General features: G+C 27.3%; 2 protein-coding genes across 2 annotated transcripts in view; one reads left to right on the top strand and one right to left on the bottom strand.

Moving 5' to 3' along the window:
- The first annotated feature begins 6,637 nt into the window (after positions 1-6,637).
- LOC111627085 (organic cation transporter 1-like) lies at positions 6,638-16,549 on the top strand. Its single transcript, XM_023370641.1, has 10 exons — positions 6,638-6,973; positions 14,459-14,562; positions 14,629-14,783; positions 14,850-15,018; positions 15,108-15,234; positions 15,316-15,437; positions 15,562-15,776; positions 15,845-16,026; positions 16,100-16,278; positions 16,350-16,549. Exons 1-10 carry the CDS (start codon positions 6,662-6,664, stop codon positions 16,429-16,431), a joined length of 1,647 nt encoding a protein of 548 aa, XP_023226409.1. The 5' UTR covers positions 6,638-6,661; the 3' UTR covers positions 16,432-16,549.
- Positions 16,550-17,291: 742 nt separating this feature from the next.
- LOC111627072 overlaps positions 17,292-18,679 on the bottom strand; it is a 54,908-nt gene continuing 53,520 nt past the window's right edge. The window contains exons 10-11 of the mRNA XM_023370627.1: positions 17,927-18,146; positions 17,292-17,659 (exon numbers count right to left, since the gene is read on the bottom strand). Of these exons, the coding sequence (XP_023226395.1) occupies positions 17,589-17,659; positions 17,927-18,146 (291 nt within the window). The 3' untranslated portion in view covers positions 17,292-17,588. The remainder of the gene's footprint in view (positions 17,660-17,926; positions 18,147-18,679) is intronic.

Genomic DNA, 18,679 nt, shown 5'->3' with positions numbered 1-18,679 from the left:
CAGAATATACAAAATAAATCGATGACTATATTTTAGAAAATAATAGAGTTAAAAAAAAGCCATTTGCAGAGGGGGAGAAAAATATATATATTTATATTCAATGGGAACAAATGTATAAGGGCTAATAATTTTATTTTCATAAATACGTCTAGAAACATGTACATAAAAAAAACATGCGAGCTGTTTAGTATTTTCTATGGATATTTACTTTAATTTTGTAGAATGTTCATTTTTATTATTCAATTCGTTATCGTATCCGGTATTGTTTTGAATTACGATGTCGTCTTTTAAAAAAAGAAGTATAAATTCTGAAGTTTGTTAAGAGAAGAGTCTAGTTAGTTTATTTTAAAAGAGAAACCAGACATAAAAATCAATAATTTTCTTATTAGTCGGAGAGTTTTTTTAATCAATGACTGAAAAAACCTAATAGTTGCTTTTGCTATCTAAATTTTTCAAACTCGTATTTTTCTTTACATAATTTGGAATTATCTAGAATTCAATAAATAAAAATTAATTAAATTGAAGTCGATACATACGTACACACATACGTATATATATATATATATATTTTATAATCTTCGTCTTCAAACCGAAAATGAATGGGTCATAAACAATCTATTTCAAATCTGCTTCCATTCAATTTTGTTTTCCATTTTTATACAACCAGATAAGAGATCGCTTGCCATCCAAACACTATTTGTAATAACAGAATTCGTTCTGATGTTAGAAAACGCAAGAGAGAAGGAATGGGGAAGGAAAAATATCGTGTTTTTGTGGGATTTTTTTTTCTTGTTACATCGGATAAATTATAAAATATCTGTTATTCCGAAAATAACTCAAAAAAAAAAAACTGTTAATCATGTGACATAATATATATGTTGTCAGATATTTCACAGCAAAAGTAAAAGTGTTCGTGACTAAATAATATCATTCTTGTGATATTCTGTTGTTTTATAAATCATAGAAATGCCGAAATCAAGATTGATGTACTTAAATTTTCATTGTTAGGGAATTTCTAGGGATTTTAAATGAAAAATCGCAGGGATTTTTTGGGGAGTTTTTAATGAAATATTTAACGAAAAAGATCCTGGAAATTTTCTTTTAAATTCCTTNAACGTGGAAACAAATTGATAATTTATTTCGTATGTATCTCTTCATGTAATAATATAATTAGCTTTATTATTAAAGCGAATATTTTTATTATGTAATTGTTACATAATCTTTCGAAATTAGAAACTTTCAAGCAATATAAGATTTAGAAAAATTAAAAAAATAAATGTATTTCTTTGTATCTATTTCATCCATGACAGAAAAACTAACATTGCTTCATAAAATATTGTTATAAAGCGCAAGAAGGTCTTTAATTTTTTACGATAATAAATAAAAGAGAACTGACAAACCTTGTTACTATTAATTATTCCCTTCAGTTATTATTAAAATATTTTAAAAACTTTAATTATTGATATCTTTATTATAATAAAAAAAATACTTTTTACTATTCTCGAATAAACAGTGGCATAAGTATAATTTTGAAGTTCCCTGAGAATATTTTCGGAGTTCCGACAATCTAAGAATAATGAAAATAATACTTTTTAAATAGAATTCTGCATGAAAAAACTTTATTCGATAATAATACATGTAATTTTGTATAATTTTTTTAAAAACATCCAAGCGTGTGAAGTCTCAGATCTTTGGTCTTCCTTTATTATGTGGGTTTCTGTGGAGCTTAGTTACGCCTCTGAGTAGCCTATATATATATAATTATTAAATTATTTAGAATTATAAGATTTTTGTCCCAAGTCTGCTGTTCACTACAGAAAAAACATGAGCGATGTAAGCTTTGTAACTGTTAATCACTTAAGACGTAAGACTATAAAGCGCAATAATTGCAATTTGTCACGTAAAAAATAGTCTATATAAATTTAGTTTTTTTTTCCAATTATTAATAATGGATAATGCCAGAAACTCTGATAGTTATAAGCCGTATTCAATAACGTATGTTCACATAAAATATCAATAAATAACTTTATCACTTCACTATTCATATATTACTAGCGGAGTAATTAATCATGCAATGATATTAATTAAATTTAATGTTTTATAATTAGTACGCATCATGTATAAAACTGCAATAAATGCTGCAAGTAATTGTTTTCGTATATGCAATTTGATATATATATTAAATTTAATTAATTTAAAAATAATATATGACAAATAAGAAAAATAAGATATAATAAATATTTACGATAATCTAAATAAAGTAATTTGATTTTTAAGATTTTGAAAATTTCCAATGCATATAGACACAATTAATTGCACATGAAGCATATGAATTATGTCAATTAATCAGTTATTACCCTTATATCATGCAATCAAATTAATTGCATCATATATGTAACTGAATTAACTGTAAATTATGTATCGTATTATAACACTATGATACATAAGTCTGTAAAACTGCAATAATTATACTTTTACAGACCTTGTGTATAATTGCAACGTACTGTACAGTACGTTAAATTGTAATTGAGATAAAGATGAAATCCTAACAATAAAAGTACAACAAAAAGATAATATATATAAACTGTCTTCCAACAATACAATTAAATGTATTGCATTACATAATTTTTGCACGTTGAATGACATTAATTAATACGAATAAATCTATATTAAATACTCAGCAATCAAATCTAATATTAATTATTTAAAAATAATAAGATTTTATTTACATAATTCCTGGAGAATTACTAATTTAAATTTCTCTTTCCTGCCAAATTGAGATATTATCCCATGCCCTAAAGAGAAAGAGACTATTCTTTACATTAATAATTGTAATACCAGCATCATGAATGGTACATTAAAATAACCCAAAACAAACCCTAACCTGACCTCCATAAGAGCGACATCAGTCAGGATTAAACGATGTGATAAATACAGGATAACAGATAAGAAGATGAAGCAAGCCATGCAAGGCATCACATCTTTGTCTTATGGATAATTTATGGCAGAGGAGATAAATTAACCTAGATATTGCAATAGCATGAATTACTGCATACAATTATTGCATATTAAGTCATTTTATAAATATCAGGTAAATCGATGCACGTTTCGTTCTCTGTCTTTTGTACAGGGCTCAAACAGTCGAGCCAAATTGCCGTGATCGAGAAATAAAATTACGAAAGCCGAATATAACTCTATAAAAATATGCTTCGAGTATAATTCGGAAATCTAATCTCTTCTCTGTTTAAATTTATCAAATTTCTCAAAAGTCAGACAGAATGAATATTTACAACGTCTCTTTCATAAATGACTTTACTCTGTGTTGACAGATGGAAGGATAGATGCAACGTTTGATTTACTTTTTGCACTACGAAATCCACAGATTATAGTAATCTAGATTTATAGATGGTATAATATTATTTCTCAATAGTGCGCTCTTCGTCACAATAACGTCCATTAGTACGTTGCTTCTGCTCTGGATAATATCACAAATAAAATATCTCTGAATGCTTAATTCGAAAGTACGAGATAAAGTTTGTTTAGAAGAAAAAGATGAGGTTTATACAGCAAACATAATTACTAAGGATATAGGGACAATGTTTATCTTCTTCGTTGGTTAATTACGAGATAGATCAAATTAGTTGACATTTTTACTATAGATCACGTTATGTAACTACAGCGATTTTGTTAACTCTTCTTGCACAGAAAATAACACGAAAATTATATTTTTTCTTGGGTATTTCTTATAATCTTGATTTAGACGAGATTAAGCATTACTCTCGCGTATTTATTCCCTAAAATTTTTAATGGAATTATACGTTTAAGTTATTAATAAAATCCGCGCTGCGAAGTTAATAGAATTATGTTTAATCTCAAAATGTCTTGTAAAATTTAACAAAATTATAGCAAATTTAAAATAAACTATGCTCTAGTTTATTTTAATTATTCTACTACAGTAACTATTATCTACTTTTAATTAAACTTTACAATAAAGTTGTTAATATTATTATTTTTAATTAAAAAAAAATACGCTGCAAAACTAAGAAATACTTACTATGAAGTGGATAAAATTAAATATTGATTTAACTTTTAAAAAATCATAAATAAAACCTCGAATAAAAATTTTCTACAATTTTAAAGTTGCATTTTAGATAAAACCGTAATCAAAATTTAATAAATCTTGATCGAATATTACTTAATTTTTGATCAAATCTAATTAAATTTTCGATCAGATAAATCATCTCATTATTAAATCTCAATTTTTTTTTTTTATATGTTTAAATTATAAAACAAGGACTTACACAAAGAAAAAAAAAATGAGGGAACGAAAGAAAGAAAATTAATGGAATCTATATAAGTCGAACTAAAGCTTTTCTATTCTTCTTGTATAAAGATATTTTTAAAACTGAAGACGCCTTGAGGGCTGTTTTTTTTTCTTCTCTTGACTTTCTTAGTTTTGAGGAGCTGTTAAAAGCTGAGTCGCTAGTCTTATTTTTATTTGCACGATACATATATGTTTTAATCTATTTTGACAGTTTGTATTCCCGTAAACTTCTACTAACGTCTACTTATAGATAAGAGAGAAAGCGAAATAAAAGAGAAAAGAGCTTAAATATATTTCGTCAAAGATGGTATTGTTGTATCGTTTATCTAGAAAATAAAGTGACAACAAACTTTCATAACCGTTATCGTTACATTAGAAAATCAATCCAACATTTGTTAACGTACAATATAATAAAATTAACATATTAATGATTTTAGAATATCAAATTTTTGATCAATATTTAATGTATAAAGTTTATAAAACTGGATTGGATCGTCTTTACAATTAATACACACACACTCTCTCTCTTCAACAAAATTTAAATTGTTATTTAGTTTGTCACTGTTAAATTAATTGGAAGATGCTTACGGGGAACGAAGAAAAATATTTATGTAAATAAAGAACGAATTTCACTTTATACAATTAATTTGTACCGTTTTGTAATTAAACAAAGGATATTGAAGTTAATTCTACTTTTCTGTTTTAATTTTTTTTTTACTTGCGAATTTAATTTAATTTTTATTTTGAATCTGTTCTTTCAGAAATAATTTAAAATAATGTAGAAATTTTTTCTTTTTTTTGTAATTTCAAAATTAGTTATGTAGAAAATAAAGAAGAAGTCTTTACAATTAGATTCTCATAATTTATAGGGTACTGGAAAATCGATTGTATGCTTTGCCACTCGGATTTACAGCTTTAAAAATCAATTATACACATTTAGATTAAATATATAAAAATTTGTATTTTCTGGTTCGGGATGTAAGCCTAAATAGAAAAATTAAATAAATTTATGCACTGATACAGGTTGTGATCTTAGGAAATCCTACTTATAAGTTTATGTAAAGCCCGTATCACACAATATTTGATATTGTGCAAGGTCTAGAATCTTGGTTTCCAAGTATGGGACAAAGATCGAATATAGATAAGCATATATTTGTGTATGTCTGAGGCTCTAAGCGCGAGATTCTAGACGAAGTCTAGTATGCACTAAATTCATTACTAGAAACAATATAAATATCGAGCATTGTGTAATTACAAAAATAAACTGGCAGAAAAAAATAGCACTATAAAAATCAAAAAATACGTGTATAATTGCAGATTATGTGTGTTAAAATAACATATGACAAATATTCTCTTAATAATTTTGTTTCATTTGTACTGTACAGTACACACTTTAAAACTATTATAATGTTTATTATTATAAATTTAAGATTTAGTTTCAAATCTTAGATTTCAGATTTAATTACAACAAAAGTATTTACAATTGATTCTAAAAAAATATATTTACAATTCATTCTATTTCATAAAAATTTAACTGAAAATATTGTGAAAAATTTACATAAAAAGTTTTTAAAAACAATATTTTTACATTATATTATACAAATATTATAAAATTCTAAATAATAAAATTAGTATTTATTATATAGAAATTATAATGCTTATATATGTAACTGAAATTCTATTAGACTTTAGGCTAATTTTTAAAATCTAACAATAGCTATGTAAAGATTTTTTACAAAAAAAAAAAACAATTTAAAATTCATATTTTTATAATTTCCAATTACAGATAACTTATCAAAATATTTTAAAATTTATATGTTTACAATATGTAATTACAAAATATTTATAATTTTATGTAGCTAATAGTTCTCATGGAGTATAATTTCGAATAGTGTAGAATTTTGACGGGGTTTCTACAAAAATAACACAGCTACGCTAAACAAATTCGGATTCGGTTATAACACAGTACATAAATATTTATATAATATAACTTAGAAAACTCTAAGCGAAAAAAATCTATTCTAAAGTTTTGACTCAAGACTACGATTCTACTCTTTAAACTCATTTCTTTTTAAATTCGATTTTGCAATTTCCAACTAAATAAGTGGCTCAAGAAAGTTAAAAATTCGGAAAACGACTGTTTACTTCAAATAAAACGTTTACGCAGCTTTTTAACGAAGGTCTTAACAGATTAACGAGATTAGTAATCAGAAACAATCGTAATTTTTCCGGTGGTAGAAATACTTTGGAGCATGTGACTAGTGACGTAAGATATTTATCCTATTATAAATAAGCATAGGAGACGATTGTGCTTTCTCGATTTATCTACGAAAAAAGATGACATTCGAAGAACTTCTAGAAGACGCAGGAGGATTCGGTTTATACCAAAAACTTTTAGCCTTTGTGTTCCTTCTCGGTGCCATGAGCACCGCTGGTCTTAATTATTGGACACAGATCTTCATCTTGTTGGAACCAGAACACAACTGTTCGCTTCCAGATGCCAACAATTCTTTGGATGTGATTAACAGAGATTCCTGCCATCTTTATATCCGACCAAACGACACAAACTTGAACGAAACGGTAAAAGTTCGATGTAATTCTGGTTGGGATTACGATTACAACGAACTCTTTCCTACAATGACTAGCGAGGTAAAGCCTTATTTTTTTTTTTTGTTTTATTATTTTAATATAGATTTTTGTAATATTATAAATTTGTAAATAATAGTAATAAAATGTATCTATATAATTTTCAAGCGTAGATAAAGAATTTATTTCGAGGTCCATTAATGTTCTCGACTGCAACTTGCAGCATATTCTTCGCTCGATATCTTTTATTGTGTCGAAAAAAACCCCTTACCAAGTAACCGGGATAGCAGCAACATATTTTTCATTTCCTTCTCTATCAAAAACACACTTGGGATGATTTTTCAAAATGAAAATTAACGCTGAATGTTGCTTTTTTATTTTTTAATGACCATTTCTTTCGCTTTAAACTATTACATTACTCATTTTATTCTTTGATCAGAAATCGATTTATATATATAAAAGTATGTAGGCTATTAGTCCAATTTAAAATTATTATATTTTATAACTACACCGTCAAATATTTATCATAAATTAAATTTAAAACTTTACTGTTTCTGTAATAATATTTATAAATTGAAATTAACTTAATTAATTTTTATGTTCTTATTTTCATATAAAATTATAGCGTTTGTCAATATTTTCCGACTTGTTTTTAGTTTGAAACACTTTTTAAAGAACATAACTCATAGCATAGATTAGAATAATAATTATAGCCTAAGGAGAAATAAGCTAAAGTATTAAAATTTAGCCTAGAATCTAAGGGAAAAATCTAAAGTAGATTTTTAAAATTTTGACTAGATTCTATATTCTAATTTAGGCTATAAATTATTTTATTTTTTGGAAAGGTTTTTAAAAAACAGGCTACTTTTAAAAGGTCTTAAAAAGATCTGTTGTTATATTGAACCCTTTCAAAGTTCGGTGACTGTTTCTTTTAAGAAGAAAGGACCAATATCTTAAAAAATATGTACACTTTTCAAGAAGAAAATCGCAGGCTTTTTATCTTCGAAAGAAGAGAATGACATTCTTAAGCGTATAGGGGTCATTTTAATTAAGGGGACAGAGGAGGTTAATTTTCCAATTTTCCCAAAATTTTACAAATAAAAACATAGGTACCAATTTTGAATTTTCCATTATTATTAATTTATTAATTATTTTATTTATCTGATCTTTTGCTTTTTGTTGTTGCTTTGACTAAATTTGCCCCATTTTTTTTATCCTAATTTGGGGTTTGGAAGAGCAGTTGTCCCTTTGTTCCTCCGACTCGTAAGCCCATGATATTACAGTTGAAAAACAATTGCCTAAATCTACTATATAAATTGTTTTCGTATGTTTATTGTTTATATTTTAATTGATGCTTGAAAGTTTTGAAAATGCATAAAGACTATGTTTAAATATATCACTCTAAATAAAGTACTGTATAAACAATTATATTATAAACCATATTTTTTTATTTTTTTAATTTACTTAGAATAAGAATTTGATCTTAGAAATTATATATTTTGCCACAGTTACACATATTGGGATTAAGTCTTGCAATTACGTATTCAAAGAAATCAAGTTCGAATATACGTTTATAGTATATACTGTATTACAATAGATTATAGATAATATTATATAGGAATAGAAATCTTTTATCATTAATACAAATATGAATAGAATAACAATATCGCAATTCATTATAAAATCCCTATAAAAATTTCTAAATAAATATTTTTCGGTGATTCTTAATGTTTGATTATGTAACATTATTCGATACTATATTTATAGGCCTATACAGTGTGCTTTAACATTAAAGATATGAATAAACAAAATTAATAATAATAATTGATATAAATTTAAAAGATTTTTTAATCAAGTAATTAGAAATTTCCTGCAATAAATAATTAATATATTTTTCTTTAAAAATACTCTTAGAAAATTTTTGTAATGAATAATATTCATTGATTGGTATTGTTTTTCAAAATAGATGTCAGACAATGTAACATTATCAAGATGTGCATCTAATGTTCAGAGCATCGAGAGCTTGTATGGGACCTGAATAGAGCGGGCCTTTTTTCTTTTTTTTTCTTTTTTTTTGAACAAATGAAATACATGGAATGTTTTTAATTAAATATTTTACTTTTTGTTAGTAAACATAATATAAATTTATAAGAATAAGAATCACTATAAGCTTGTAAGTTTTCTCCGGCCTGGGGAAAAATTCCCAATTTCCCCTCTCGATGGCCCTTCTTACGTTGACTTTTATACGGGTTTTATTACGGGGTTTTATTACGGGTTCGAAAGCATTATCACTCAATACAATGGCGATCTAGGATTTTGAGAAGATGCTGCTCAAGATACATTCGGGAGAGCCAAGGCACCAGCCTCTATAGTTATTTTTCGGAGAATGTTGCTTATAACCTTAGAATTACTTTACTTACTTAATTTTAAGTAATTGAAGTCACGCGATATACGTTATTATTTTTATTTTTATTTTAAAGTTAACAAAAATGATTTCTTAGTTATTAAGGAGCTGCAGCTCCATAAGCACCCTCCCGGATACCTCTATATAAAGTGAGTGATAATGTTAAACACCGAAGAAATTAATAGACAAAGTTGATATAGATTTAAGTTTCAAATTGTGAAATTGAATTAAAAAGTTAGAAAAATAATGAATGCTTTTTTTTAAATTTAAAAGAAATCCACAACAGGATTTTTTAAATATTTTTTTCTTGAAAGTAGGAATGGAGTATTCTTCACATAACTATACAAAACACGTAAACATAGAGGTTGCGCCTTCCACATCAGACAACCGTCACTGATTTAGGCTACCAATTGACAAACAACGATTTGGTAAGAGCGTGACCTATATCCCGAATTTAAGTAAAAATATCTTTTTCGTTGAAAACTCTGGCATGCTTTTTTTTTTTTACTTTAAAGAAAAATAATTCAAGCTTTGAATATTTAAATAGAAAAGAAAGGCTTCTCGGAATACAAAGATAATCGAATGCCTTCGGTATGACGTGTTTTGTTTGATAATCTGAATATTGATGAAGATCGTGGTGCCATCTAGGAACAAATTTTAATAACAAGAAAACATTTTTCCCAGTTATCGCGCTACTCGTTTAACCGTGCTAAGAAAATTCGATCGATGTAACGGAATTAATAATTCACCGATAAGAATTTTTTAATTTTTTTTTTTAATAGGAAAGATATATTCGCCCAGTAAAGGGAGAGTTATAAAGGCGCAACTTGTATAATTAAATGCAATGGATTTAGTCTTAAAATCGAGGATTTTATTAATTTTAACCGTTTTTATATTAAATTTTACGCTTAAAAACATTAAAAAAATAATGCTAAATTTATATTTTTTAACAATTTATTTCGATTTCTTCAATAAGAAAGTGTTACTCTCAATGTTGGAGACGTGGTAGAGATGACATCCTACGCTCAAGAAATTAATTTTAAAACGTTTTATAAAAAAAAATTTCCTCTTAAAATGTATGAAAATAATAAAATATATATATATTTAATATTTTATTTTGATTTTTCAATAAGAAAGACACACTCGGGCTACGTGGGAGATATAACGGAAGGGGATATTTTCGCGCGATTTACTGAGAAAATTGTAAATTTTTTCGCTAAAAGAATAGAAATTCCCTTAAAAAATTGCGTTCTTTTCCTAAATATTTCTATAAATAACAGTTTGGCTGCATTTTTAAAGCAAACATTTAGCAAGGTTGGCTTGTTCTTCAGTGTCAATAGCAATGTTCTGTAGGGAAAAAATAAGAAAAAAAAAGGGAAAAAAAGAATAAAGAGAGGGGAAAAAGGGAAGAAAAGAATAAAAAAAAAGGTAAGTCTCTAGCCTCAATGATAGAATTCAATACAGAAACTGTGGAAATTGTCATGAAACAAAGATTTAAGACCGAAACGAAATTGTTTTTTTTTTCAACTATATTTACAGGGGGAAAAAACAATTTCAAAGCCGAGAATAATTTATTGTTTTCTTCCATTTAAAAAAATATATAGGCCTATATATATTAAAACTAATTATCATTATTTTTTTTAAAATTTTAATTATGATTAAACTTCAGTAAAGATAATTAAAATTTTAATTACTTTCGCCGCATAAATGCATTTAAAACTTGAAATTAAATTTGCTTTACAAAGAAATGTGTCAACAGAAAATCTATAAATATAATTAATTAATTAATTCGCTATTTATTTAAATTTTTAATAATTAAAATCTTTTATAAATTATTTAATTATTTATTTTAATTTATCTTTTTTTTCTTCTTCTTTTTGGAGAAATTATAACGATTTTTACAAGGTGAAGATGCTGAGACGAGATAAAATGTAGGATTTAAAAATATAAATTATATTTCTAAGAAAAAATTTAATTGATAAGTGAATAGATTACAGTTAAATTTAAATATATTCAACTAATTTTTACTATTTTATATCCTGAAATTTGATTCGTGCAGCTATTAATAGACAGGTATGAGCGTGTGATTGAGAGTGTATATGTGTAGTTTTTCTCTTCCTCTACCAAGAATTCCACTGAAATTTCTCATATTAAATATAATTATCGTCATTACTGAATAATTAAATAATAAAATTACCTTAAAATTTAAATAAAATCCCATTATTATACTCTTAAATCGGTTTATTTAGCTAAAGATAATGCGGATAATAGCACGAATTTATGAATATTTTTGATGGAAAAAACAGAGGAAAAAAACGTAAATTTTTACGTCTTATAAACTATAATTTGGTTAAATATATATATTTTTAACTAATTATATAAGTTTTAAGCCATTAAAACTTAATAAATCCGAGTATAACGAGCAAGCAACTCGATTAAAAAATGTTCATCTTTAATCACTTACAGAGCTTGTTTTTTGTTTATTTAATTAATATTTTATTGTTTAAATAATATTTTAAACAATTAAACTTGTAATATTTTTAGTTATTATAAGAATTATACGGAAATTTTTCANAATGCTGAAAATGTCTGAAAATGAAGCTGTTGTGAATATTTATTACGATAAAAAATTTACAAGATCTGCCAAAATAATTTTTAAATTTTTTGGAGAATTTCTAACTTTAAATAAATCGATTGAAGCATCGTTGAAAAAAGAGAACAGGAAGGAAAAAAATTGTGTCCTTTTAAAATATGGTTAATTTTAGAAGCCAAAACAAAGCTCTCTCGGTGATACACTTTTTAAATAAACTAACTTATCATTAAATTTATTAGAGTATATAAAATAAAATGTTTAATATAATAATTATAGTAATACATCTTTTTGATTTCTTTTTTTAAATTTAAATGTTTTAAGGCTTTTAACCGAGACAACTAAAAATATCTCTGAGGAACAAAGCTAGAAATATTCTACAGTAGGTCCCATAAGAAAGAGAAAATCTCACAACAGATCTTTTGCTTTTACTAATGAATAATGCAATCCACACATTTTGCTTTAGGCTTCTTGATATATCTAGTCTTATATATGCTACCAACTAACTCAACTACATATAAAAGAATTAATTTACAGTCCATCACAACATTTTCTTATAAATGTAAGTCTAATCTTTCTTTAATATATTACGTAATTAAGCTAAAATCAACACTTTAAAAAAATAATAAACAAAACTTTTTGCAATACAATTTTCAAAGCCCATAAGGATAAACTTAATTAAACATACCAGAGAGAAATGTATTAAATCANATTCATCTCTCTTTAAGTTTCTATATACAGTATATACATGCATATAAGTGTGTGTGTATATATACATTAAAGTGTATATATAATATTACTATCGTATCAGAATTTAATTAAACGTTTCGTTATAAAAATCAGAGAGCCTTTGGAAATAGAAACAAACAAAAAAAAAAGATTTTTTTAAAGATAATTGTCAAAATGTCTAGAAACAATCGAACGTAAGTAAAGATAGTTAAGTTAACGATTCCAATTTACTTTTCCTATTTATCCATCTATTTAATAGTTTAATTGCGACATTTCTGCTCTCTTTAATTCGATTCATTCATCAATTTTAATCGTATTGTTCATTAATTACATCTATCTGTTTCAAAATCGATATAAATCACTAAGGTGTCTTTATAACTAATTTCGTAGTTATAATAGTGTTACCTTATCATAGATATTCAACTTTGATTATTTCCCGCATTTCGAAGCGTAAGTTTTTTTCTTTTATGTTGACTTTATATTAAGTAGTCTAGTGTGGGTTCCACGTGACTTTCTCCATAATTTATGTGCCGTTATTTATTGCCTTCGCGTCACGTCGCGTCGCATCGCGAAGAATTTATCGCGATGGATGCCGTAATATTTTTTTAATTAGCGATTTCTTCTATTTATACGATTTAAACTGAATGAAAGTATTGATTTTTTTTGTTTCTTTCGTCTTATAATGGATACATTAAATTAGTTACAAGGAAAGGTACTAGTATATATGTAAGAGTATTTGTATGTATATATATGTTGAAAGAGCTCTAAAGTAGTCAAATAGTATTCAGAACACTCAAAACTTATGTTTCAGCTGAAATCTCGACATCGATTTTTTTCCCACGAAAACAATACTTTCCCATATACCGCGTTTTATGGAGAAAGTCAAAAGAAAAGTAAGAGAAGGAAGCCGTTTAAATTCGAATTTTTTCGAAACTCCGGTAATGGTAATCAACTCATTTTTCACTCGATGAGATCATATGGTTCCATGAGATCTTTATGTAACTGCGGAACGACTTTATAAATCATCCGTCAACTATTACGTCAGAAACGACAATACGGCTCTTAAACTAAAATCACTTCATCTAAAACCATTTTTTAGACCCCTAAAATCAAACCTATATCTAACAAATTGCTTTTAAAAAGTCATTATTTTACGATAACAATCGTTTTTATCCATTACTTACTGATTTGCTCTTGTAGGTTCCTGATAAAAAAAAAGAAAGAAGAAAGGAAAAATGTTCACCAAAAAGCCATAACTAAAAGCGAAAGCGTACTACAGAATACAAAATAATAAAGTGACAGAAACAGAACGTTCGTTTGTTGAATGAACAATTCTTTATTGCATTAAGCGTAATTAATACAGGACAATTATCTTTTATATCCGTTTGATATGCATTCTGATTCTTCTGAGTAATCCGTGAGGGATTATACATTACTAAAGCTTCTTCTAGTTGCTTTTTAATCCGTTAATTTTGGCGATAATCCCCAGATTAGAAAAGGTGTGATCCCGTTTATATTAGTTTGAAAACTTCAAACGTTTTGACGTAAATCTTACAGCTTCTTGCATGGCTAGCTTAATTGTTATTTCTCTGTGTCTAGACGGGAGAATTTGTAATTTGTTGACGTAATTTGGTGACAAGAGTCGACTCGGTCTTATTGCCACTTTTATTTATGCAACGTACATACTCTTGAAGGGATTTAAACGAATCATTTAAATAAATCTCTCCACGGGATTCGTTGTTATAAAACAATAATTAAATTTTGATTAAAACATTTTTAATTTAGTTAATTGCATTTTATTTTATTTACTTTTATTTATTTTTAGCAAAATTGGGTGTGTGAAGAGAATTGGCGAGTGTATTTAACTCATATGGCTTTCTGGATCGGTTCCGTTGTGGGATTTTTTATATCCGGGATTATATCCGATAGGTAAGTTTAAACGATAAAACGAAGGAATTCTAATTTATGTAAATTACTTAAAATTATCTTTAATAGGTTTGGAAGAAGAAGAACAATTATCATTTTAGAATTAGTTTCCATCGTTTCTAATGTGTTATCTATATTTATGACTAATCACTTGACATTTTCTGCCGCTCGTTTCTTGACTGGGTTGACTGTATTGACATCATCTACGTTGGCGTTTCTCTTGAGTAATTATTCATTTATTAAATTTAATTGATATTAACTGATATATGAGGTTTCGCTTCTCGTTTAAGCCATCGAATACACTGGTGTATCTCAGAGAACAATGATAGGGATGTTACAAGGAGTCGGATGGACGATAACAGCTGCTGTATCACCTTGGATATTGTACTACGTCAGAAACTGGAGAAAAATGCTATTCATCTGCTCGGTTCCTAATGTATTAATGATATTTATGCTTTGGTGAGATGTTTTTGTTTTACTTTTGCAGGCGATTGATGATGTTTTCCTATATCCGACCCTATTGAATGTTTTACTTTTAACGTTATTAGGTGGGTTCCCGAATCGGCTAGTTGGCTGTTAACTAGAGGGAAGAAGGATGAGGCTATTAAAATATTAAATCGAATTTCTGCCGTTAATAAGAGGAAACTGGATAAAGATCATTTTAAACGGATTCTGGTAAATATCTAATTAAAGAAAATAATGAATTTTTCTATTTGATGTATTTTTATGTATTAATATGATTTATTTACCTTTCAGAGCAGGAAGAATTCCCATGAAAAAAAAGAAGAGGAGGATTCTAAAGAAATTTTTTCGTTAATAATAAAAGTGATACGTACTAAATATTTAAGGAAGAACCTCTTTCTTCTGCTAATATTGTGGTAGATATATTAATATTCTAGAGTAATGTTTGTAAATTTATCAAGAAAATTGTAATAAAAACAAACAATTTAAAATTTTTGATCGATAAATTTCGTTACTGCATAAATTTAAATTTATTTACAGGTTTTTTGTATCTCTTTGCTACAACGGAAACACTTTAGAAACCATCAATTTGCATTTCAACGTATATTTAGCCTTTTCTATAGGAGCTATAGTAGAACTAGCTGCTAACGTGTTCTTCTTTGTTACGGCCGAAAAATTTGGTCGAAGATGGGCCAACTTTATCAGTAACATCGTAGGAACCGTTGCTGCGATTTCCACGTTGGCATTGCCTAAAGGTAAACTGAAAAGCGATAATTTACAAATGAAATCATTTATAATTAATTTATTGCACTTCTCATTTCAGAGCAAGGTTTGTTAGAATTCATATGTGTAATGGTGTTAAGATTTGCTTACGCTTGGTCTTACGATGTTACACTTCAGTACGGTACCGAACTATTGCCAACAGCTATAAGAGGAAGAGGTGTAGCAGTTCAGTTAATGATCGGCGATATCGGAAACTGCATCTCGCCTTGCATCGTCTATTTGGTGAGTTAATCGTCGATTGCTTTCAAACATTAAAAAACAGAATCCGATTAAATTTTACTAATTTAACTTTCAGAACTACTTCAATGCTCATTATCCTCTACTAGTTTTTGGTACACTCTCCATCGGTTCGGCAATTATAGCGTTGGTTCTACCAGAAACTGCCGATCAACCCCTTCCACAAACCATAGAAGATGGTAGCAAATTTGGTATTGGGCAACCATTTTTCCTCTGCCCATTTCTGGAAAAGAGAAAGTAAAGAAACATTTTTTTAAGGTTTTGAATTTTTTAACACATCTGAAACCATTAAACGCTTTTTTTTCCAGAAAGAAAAAAATGGAATCTTTAGAATGGAGGGAAATGAAAACAAAGACAATTTCAACAACAGAACGATCTCTTCACATGTAAAAATCCTATTTTTATTTATGTCCTTCTGCTTTAATCATCAAATAAATATTGATACGTTACAGTAATTACTACAGATATATACGGGTTTAATTTCATTAAGTGATTATCGGTATTGAAGATATTTTAGTAATTCACTTCATCAAATGAGTAGTTTGCAAATTACATTTCTCCAACAGCATTATTAATGATATGACAAGAATTTAGCTTATCAAAGGGAAACGAAGATGCCAAATCTGGGCGCAAACTATTGTCCAGGTGTTAGAAATTAAACTCAATTTTCGTACGATCGTGAGTAATTTTATCTTAAAGAAACTCAAATAAAAAAATTATATATTTAATTTTTACTGGCAAAAATTATAGAAACAAACAAATAACATTATGTCTGATTTTAAATATTTGTAAAGTTTCAATAAACAATTCACGCTTCGATAAATAATAAAAATTTAAATATTCAAACTCATCGAACAGTAAAATAATCTTGTTTCTGTCTTGTATATTTAAACAATTAGATTTATAAAAAAATACACGAGAAGGACAAATCATTCTAGTGGAAGATTCCAAAGACATCTATTCTTTACGTGTTAAAGAATATTATAGAACGAAAACGAGTTAATTTCTGCGTGAATGGTATAATGGCATTAATTAAACAAGTCACGCAAAGAAGAAAGCAAGACAATTTTAATGACACTATTGTCACAACTAACACTGGAAAATTTTGTGAAATATAACAAGGAAAGGTTGTTTTTTAATTTATTTTATTTTTTGGTCCGGTTAGTAACTGTGTTTCGGTGGTTGTGCCACTTTCCCTTCTCCACCTTTTTTTTGATCCTCTAAAATCTACCGAAGAGAGTTAAGCAGGAAAAAAACTCGTTTATAGTATCCATATGCGGGCACAGTTCGACTTTTGTTCACTCAGCTTGATTCTGTACAGTGTGAACTCTTATAGAGAATGACCGCAGTCGAGTTTTAAGTCGGCATCCAAAACACAATTACTGCATTTATCGTATGGGTTATTTACATATCAGACTGCCTACATTACAAAATAACGAGGCAAAGAAATAAACAGTGCTAGAATAACTCCCCAGTTGGTGGTAACTCCTGTCCGGAGATGTTATTATAAAGGTGATTGTCACTGTGTCGTCAATTCTCCAGCGATGTTACCGAAAATTTATTATAACCAGTAACATAGTCCAGCAATGTAATAACCTGGATATTCCACCGTTTTGTACTGCCGGAAAAAAAAAGAAAAAAATCAATTTTTTAAACAAAAAATATAAAATTATCATTAATTAACTTATTAAAAATTATATATTTTTTTCTTATTAAGAGTTTATACGCCGCTAAAATCTGTAAAATTGTGTAACGGAACTTAAAACTCGCGCATGTTAAAGTCGTTACAAATGTTTTATGATCAATAAACTTCTACCGTTCTCTATAGTTTTAAATAATGTTGATTATCGAATTAAAAGAACTTTATGGGTAAATAAAAACTTACCAGATTCTGTATCGTCTGCGTGTAGACCCGATATTTGTTGGTAACCGAGCAGAATTTTCTTTTCTGTGATCATGTTAATCACTTTTAGTAATGTAGCTGTACATTTTAGACGTAATTCGTCTGTGCGAAAATGAAGTTGTTGAACACGAAACCTTAAACCTAGAACAGCGTAAGGTGAACCGTCTGGAAGCGAATATTCCATTATATATTCTGGCTTTACCTACAACGAAATTACATTAAATTAATCTTTGAAATGTTTGCTTTAACATTTAACTAACTAAACTACATAGCCCAAAAATGGCAATTAAGTTTGTATCTAGTTAAAATGAACTGTTTACTTACTTACTAGCCATTTTTAAAGAATTGTTTTTGTTTAATGTATAATTCCATTTAATTACCTCCCATAAAAATAAAATTTTTTATTAATTAATGATGATTTAGAGACTTAAATTAAATGTTTCAAAATTGTTAAATGTGATTTTTATTAACAGTTAACTTTTTAAAACAGTTTTCTCCCTCCCTTTTTTTTTCTATAAAATGAACAGCCTAATAAAGATACCTAGAATATTTTGATTTAATGATGTGCAATATCTATTATCATTGAATTATGAGGCAGGTAAAAAACCTTTATCAAAAGTTAATTAACAGGAACTCAATTTGTGAGAAAATTGATTTTTCCCCCTTGTTATGTTAAGCAAAATTGCTGTGTCTTACATCTCTCTCTCTCTCTGTTTTTTTTTTTTTTTTTTTTTT

Source organism: Centruroides sculpturatus, unplaced genomic scaffold (assembly GCF_000671375.1).
Source record: "Centruroides sculpturatus isolate CEXI.00-Female unplaced genomic scaffold, Cexi_2.0 scaffold473, whole genome shotgun sequence".
Lineage (NCBI taxonomy): Eukaryota > Metazoa > Arthropoda > Arachnida > Scorpiones > Buthidae > Centruroides > Centruroides sculpturatus.
This window is presented reverse-complemented; position numbering and strand designations above follow the sequence as displayed.

What these genes read in the sequence shown, in the direction of transcription:
- LOC111627085 (XM_023370641.1), top strand. Translation starts at nt 6,662, where the DNA reads ATGACATTCGAAGAACTTCTAGAAGACGCAGGAGGATTCGGTTTATAC. An exon ending in TACGTTGGCGTTTCTCTTGA is followed by an intron (nt 14,784 to 14,849) that starts GTAATTATTCAT and finishes TTCTCGTTTAAG; the next exon opens with CCATCGAATACACTGGTGTA. An exon ending in TTAATGATATTTATGCTTTG is followed by an intron (nt 15,019 to 15,107) that starts GTGAGATGTTTT and finishes TAACGTTATTAG; the next exon opens with GTGGGTTCCCGAATCGGCTA.